General features: G+C 38.4%; 1 protein-coding gene across 1 annotated transcript in view; it reads right to left on the bottom strand.

Moving 5' to 3' along the window:
* Positions 1 to 1,127: 1,127 nt before the first annotated feature.
* LOC131431110 (uncharacterized) overlaps positions 1,128 to 6,859 on the bottom strand; it is a 28,246-nt gene continuing 22,514 nt past the window's right edge. Inside the window, exons 2-3 of the mRNA XM_058596620.1 lie at positions 3,403 to 3,500; positions 1,128 to 3,337 (exon numbers count right to left, since the gene is read on the bottom strand). Of these exons, the coding sequence (XP_058452603.1) occupies positions 2,323 to 3,337; positions 3,403 to 3,500 (1,113 nt within the window). The 3' untranslated portion in view covers positions 1,128 to 2,322. The remainder of the gene's footprint in view (positions 3,338 to 3,402; positions 3,501 to 6,859) is intronic.

Here is a 6,859-nt window from a genome sequence, read left to right as displayed (position 1 = left end):
AACCGTAAAAAGTTGATCAAACACGGTTCCCATCATTCCGTAGAATGATAAATTTGTAAAAAAAATGGCTATCTTTAAATATTCGTATCATTACACGTTTACAATTAAAACGGTGGGGCTAACGAGATCAAAATTATAATTATTTTGTTGTAGATTCGTTTACTGGAAAAAGAACAAAGTATGAATTCAAACAAAAGGATCGAATTCTGGAATTCGAAGTATCTGCAGTTGGGTATTATTGAAAATAAGTGTAAACGATACGCAATACTTTCGCATAAAATGCGTCTGTTCCACTCAATAGTATGTAAAAAGAATTTTGTTGATTCGTTTAGTATTGATCGAGACATTCGAGATCAAAAACTTATTACTTTCCCACTTGGATTTTTTTTAAATGCGCTCAGTGAAATGAGCTGTTTTTATATGGACAACCGAATTAAAACCTCACTTTCAAGCCTATTTTTTCGATTAACTTTTACTCAACTATCAGTGTCTGTTCTGATGATTTTTTTAATCCTGAAAAGTTTATCAAGTACGATTCCCATAATTTCGAATAATGATACATTTTGTGAGAAACTGGGTCTCTTTAAATATTTGTATCATTACACGTTTACAGTCAAACGAGGCGGGCTGACGAAACGAAAATACAATTACTTGAATCGATTATTATATTGCAGATTCGCTTACTGTAAAAGGGATGAAAAAATGAATTCGAAGGAAGGATTACTGTATGTTCTTTCATGATTAGTAAACAAGATCGAGAGCATTTTTCTGAAACTCGAAACTTTAGCTGTTGGATGTTATTGAGAATATATGCCACTTGCATTGTTTCAAGGGCTATTATGGTAACATGAGACGTATTCACGTCAAAAGCCAAATTAAGTCATTCTTTCATATGTCTATCGCCCTTATTCTAAATAACGACGTATTGGTTTTTCGATCGAATATGGTTCGGTCTACCTTTGATTTTGATAGCGTTATTAGAAATACGAATGAAATACGATCGAAAAATCGATACGTCGTTATTCAGAATAAGGGTGTATATTTTCGGTTAGCTTTTTCTCAACTATCAGTTTCTACCCTGATGATTTTTTCAAACCTGAAAAGTTTATCAAAGACGGTTACCATCATTCCGAAAAGTGATAAATTTGTGCTCTTTTTAAATATTTGTATCATCACAAGTTTGCCGTCAAAATGGCGAGGCCGACGAGACCAAAAATACAATTACTTCTATCGATTATTATGTTGCAGATTAGTTTACTTGAATGAAAGAAAGTATGAAATCATAAAAAAGCATTGATTTTTAGTTTCTTCCTTGTTTAATAAGTTACACTTTCTCTTATATTTTTTTAAATATTGATAAATCCTCGCTTCTTGAGTCTATATTTTCGGTTGTCTTTTTCTCAACTATTAGTATCTGCGCTGATGACTTTTCAATCCTGAAAAGGTATTCAAATACGGTTCCCATAATTCCGAAGTGTGACGAATTCTTAAAATGCTGACTTTATTTAAATGTTCGGATCATTACACGTTTACAATCAAAACGGCGGGGCGGACGAGTACAAACATATAATTACTTGTATCGATTATTTTGTTGCAGATTCGCTTACTGCTAATGGAACAAAGTATAAATTCAAAGAAAGGACCAATTTTTTTTTATCCATGCTTGATAGCATTTTTTTCTGGAATTCGAACCTTCTACTGTTGGATATTATTGAGAAGAATTTCTACTTTTACGGTGCAAACGATGCACAATACGTTCGTATAAAATGTGTCAGTTCCACTAAATATCTTATATTTCGCATAATTTAATCATAAATTGCTGATAACATTTTCAATGGTATGGAAAACTTATAACTTTCCTATATGTAATTTTTTTAAGGCGCACATTGTAAAATGAGACATATTCAGTTTAATGACAAGAGCCAAATGAAATCCTCCCTTTCTTTAGACTTACTAAACTTTCGGTTAACTTTTTCTCGACTCTGTCCTGAAGAAAGGTTTATTAAATACGATGCCCATCATTTCGAAGTGTGATAAATGCGGGAAAAGCTTATACATAACGTAGCCTTTCAACTGGCGGAAATTAACCTTCCGGCTGTCGCATCGGACTCATTTTCGTTGATGACGATGGTGTAATTTAATATAGCTATTATAGTTCAAGGTCGATTCGCACTGATCCGTGCCGGCCGGTCGTTTCTTTCTCATCCATTTCCTTCGAAAGGCTGTTTCAATATTTCTTCGTTTAATTTTTCGTCATAAATTGAATTAAGTTAATAAAATTTTCGCTAACGTCGGAGGGTCCAACACCTGCCCACTCCGGGTTTAGGGTGAGTCCGGTGACAGATCGATCCGAATATCGATATCGAACTCGGGTTCGTACAGGTCGCTCGGTTTCGTCTTTGCGCTGGTGGACGTCGTCGTTCGGCTGGTCGTGTACCGGAACCGACTGGCTCCGTTGTAGATCGAATTCTGTGACCGATCGGTCGTGGGCCTTTTTGTACTTCGCTCTGGAACTGGAACCGCCGGAGTGGTCCGTGTTACCTGGGGAGCCACGTAGGGTCGCTTCGTAGTCGTCAGTGCCGGTGCCAGATAAGGACGCCGAAGAAGTGACGGTTTAGTCGGTCGTCGGGGTAAGTTGAATTTGGGAGACGAAGTCGTTGAGGTCAGCGATGGTGCGATGTATGGCCGGCGAGTCGTAGTCGGAGTTTCGGATGGGTCGACGTACAGAGCTTGGGAATGATGCTCCGATTGAGGAATCGTGTGAGTGTTGAAGTACGTGTACCCGCTGGGAATGTAGTGGAAACTTGCTGGAAATTTGAGTCCACCTGGCAACGGTGAATGACTAGCGAATGAGGATTTAGTTGGAGCGATTGGAGCTTCTTCCGATTCCGATTCGGATTCCGACAAAGCGTCGTAACTGTTGTATCGGTGTGGTTGTGGCACCCGATGATAATTGGTCGTACTGTAGAGCGTGTTTTTGGTCAACGAATTGATGCCAGACCTTCGTTTATCCAAAATCTCATCGTAGTCGCTCTCGTCCGCATTCGTGAAGGAGCGAATAATTTTCTCGTGACTTTCGTATACGGGAATTGAGTTCTGTTGCTTGAAACTAGTTGAGGAATAGGTCGGTGCAATGGCCGCCGGGTACTTCGGGTGTGTAAGGATCTGTTCAAAGCCAGTGGCAAAGTACTTGTTGCCGTACGGAAACTTGAAGGGTCGTTTTTCCTTCGTCAACAATGATTGCTGCAACAGTTGCTGCTGCTGCTGCTGCTGTTGATGATGGTGCGGGTAGTTCAGCTTGTTCTTATCAAATCGAGGCGCTGCTCTGTCACGGTAACTGCGAAAAATTAAATAAAAATGGCGAGTTACAGTGAAATAATAGGAAGAAATGGTCATACTCACTGATAATCGTATTCATGTCCGTTGGTAGATTTATAGTGATCAACGCGGTGCTCCACAACGCCATAGGATTTGACAAACTTTGCCAGGCAAAATATGTTCTGTTGAGTGGAAGTAGAAGAGTTTGATTAGTGTTAAAATTTTGCAGTTAATTTTATCTGAAGTGGCAGAATTGTTTCTCTAGTATCCGGAATGGCGTGCGATTACATACGGCTATTCCTTCTTACGTAAAATACGAGATGTCCTTGTAAATCACTGGTAACTTACGAGAATCATCTAATTACATGCCAACTTTCTGAACTCTGTACTGATACTGCGCATTTTTACCTTAGATTTCGCATCTGGACCGTAAACTCAATCCACAATCAGATAAAATCAAGACACTTTTCATGACCGCCCCTGTTTCGCAACACAAATCTAACACGACGATAAAGTTACCAACGCAAATCATGATAGTAAATCAGAATTAAGATAACCTTTTGCACTGGACAGGTTATGCCTGAACGCTTTCCAACCTGGCGACTCGAAAACTGCAAGTCACCGAGTTCCGTCTGACGAGGCGTTACCGCTATTGCATCACAGTGAATTGCAACTTTTTGTTTTTGGCATGCCCAACGAAACTATTCGCCATTCGCCGGAAAATTCATGCAGCCTTAGATCGCTAATGCTGCCCGTTGTGTGTAGTTTATCATTGTTTATCGCCGAAACAATGCCAACGCAAAGCAGGTGCAGTAAATCTGAGCATGGCGTTCGCTAATGATTGTGAAAAGTTCCCAAAAAAAAAAACATATGAGAAAGCGAAAGTGCTTTCGTGGAATTGTCTTGTCGTGCTGTTCGGCTGTTATTTGTTTAAAGTCTATTGAATTCAAGTATAGGAAATAACTGGTGCATTTCTGACCAGCATCTAGAGGGGAGTATTTAGCATCTTCAGACTCCACCGATCAATTAGAAGTCACTCAATTTTTTCCTTCGATTTCTTGGAATTCTGTGAACCCCTTTTCACAAACTTTAATTCTAATATATGGTTTATGATCGCGTTTGATTCTGTCCTACAAAATCCAACCCATTTTATTAGTTGGGTATTAGCACAACATATTGAATAAAACCTGTCACGTTCCCATGGCATGTTTGTATCCTTATTCAGTGGAGAAGCATGCACTCCAATATTATCATGGGTGATGTCTTTAAAAAAGGCTACAATACACAGAAGGGATACAATAAAATGGATATGTTCCTTATTCTGAATATGCCAAACTTGGCATACATTGCCCATACTGGAACAAATACCTCGCTGCAATTTTTGGAAGAGAAACGATCTAAGAATCAAATCTCATCGTTTACAGCAATTTGATAATATAATGACAACGTCGTCCAAAATCTGCACACCTAGTAGTTTGGTTGCATGTTAAATTTAGTTCTCTCTTAGATTACGTTGTAGAATGCTTGGTATTGTCTCAGACATTCGTTGCTTGCACTCAGTTTCATGCTAATGTTCCACTCACTCGCCAATTATCATTCATACTCTACTATGCGGAATTGTTCGTCATAATCCTTCCAAATTGGTCCAAAACGGGGAATTCGCGAGACGAAAATATGTTTGCTATTGAATATGAGTTTTTTCAGTAGTTAGTGTCTTTACAATAATTGGTTACAATCAACTGGCTCATCTTTTGATGCGAATGGTCATTAGGGTGGATTAAAATCTGAAATCTAACTTTCTTAATCGAACTTGAAAATTTTTGCAATTAATGCAGGAAATTTATCCTCTGCTGAAGAAGCCATTTTTCTAGCTCTTGAATTGATCGAGTAACATAATTTTTTTAAAAGTAAAAGTAGGATGGCTTCTCAAAAATCAGTTTTGCAATGACTGAGTGGAAACATATTAGAAAAACCAAATGAATGAAAAACTAACAGAAAAGATGATTTATTGGAAAAAGATAACCAGCGATGTCCAGCCAGCGACTGGCACCAGCGAAGAAGGTGACAGGCGATTATAAATACACTCTCCTACTCAGTGCTTGAGCGGACAATAAGTATAAAGCGAGAAGACTAATGTTTGATGGACAGAGAAGAAAGCTAGGATGTAGACCATGTTCGATGTACGTTCTACCATGTCTGACTGCGTTTTAGAGTGTCTAAAAACAAGGTTCAGAGTGGCGAAATGGTAAACGCGTATGCACGGAATGCATAAGAACGCAGGTTCGAGTCCTGTCTCTGAGCGTATCTGTTTCCAATAAATCATCTTTTCTGTTTCTGTTAGTTTTTCATTCATTTGGCTTCTCCAGTACATGTTTTCACTCAGTCATTGCAGAACTGAACTTAGTTATGGCGGCTTTACGTAAAAACCAACTAAAATTAATATATCGTCTTAAAAAATTACTTTTTTTGTTATAACTTTTTGCCTTTCTCTATAGAAAGGTAATAGAATTGCGGAAAAAAACCGACTTTTGAACGGAGCCTCGGAGACCCATAGTGTTATAGACCATTCGACTCAGTTCGTCGAGATCGGAAAATGTCTGTGTGTGTATGTATGTGTGTGTGTATGTGTGTGCACTTTTCGAAGATATTTGAACGCGCTCAATTTTCTCAGAGATGGCTGAACCGATTTGAACAAACTTGGGCTGTCGGGCCATTGATCAAGTTCAAAGATCAAATGGCTGTGACTTTCGGTTCCGGAGATATGATTGTATAAGTGACGTAACCGACTAAACGCGTTGTGTTTTTACGCGCTCAATTTTCTCAGAGATGGCTGAACCGACTTTAACTAATTTATGCTCGTTTGAAAGCTACTATCGGACCATTGATCAAGTTCGAAGACCAAATGGCTGTGATATTTGGTTCCGGAGATATAATAGTATAAGTGACGTAACCGACAAAACACGTTGTTTTTTCCGCTCTAATGTATACAAGGGTGCCAATATTTTAGAATCACCTCTAATTTCGTAAAGCGCTATTGTTCAAAAGTTTAAGCACCTCGGAAAAAGTCCTCATGCAAATTTTGAGCTAAATCGGACATGGGTAAGAGGTGCTGCCCAGCGGTTAAAGTTTGAAAATTTTCGATCTTGAAAAAGCACCATAGGGGGGAGTACATGAAATTTCCGAAATTGAATTTTTTTTGATACCAAAATTCTTAAAATTGCATGAAACGTCGAGATTTAGTGTTATTAAAAAAAAATAAAATTTTCGAAAAAATTGACTTTCTGAGACTTTTGATATTTTTTCTAAGTCCCAAAAAGTCGAATTTCGATGAAAACTAATCAATTAAGCTAATTGCTAATTTCTAATTTCTTTTCTAATATAGAAAGAATATGCAATCACTGTAAAAACCGAGGCTCGGAGGGCCAGGTGTCATATACCATTCGACTCAGTTCGTCGAGTACGCAAAATGTCTTTGTATGTAACGTTTTTTCCATTTCGCCTATACCAGCCCCCGGCATCCGGCTCCGGAATTATGGTGTTA

Source organism: Malaya genurostris, chromosome 1 (genome assembly GCF_030247185.1).
Source record: "Malaya genurostris strain Urasoe2022 chromosome 1, Malgen_1.1, whole genome shotgun sequence".
NCBI lineage: Eukaryota > Metazoa > Arthropoda > Insecta > Diptera > Culicidae > Malaya > Malaya genurostris.
The sequence above is the reverse complement of the archived record's forward strand: the minus strand, read 5'-3'. Positions and strand labels throughout refer to the sequence as shown.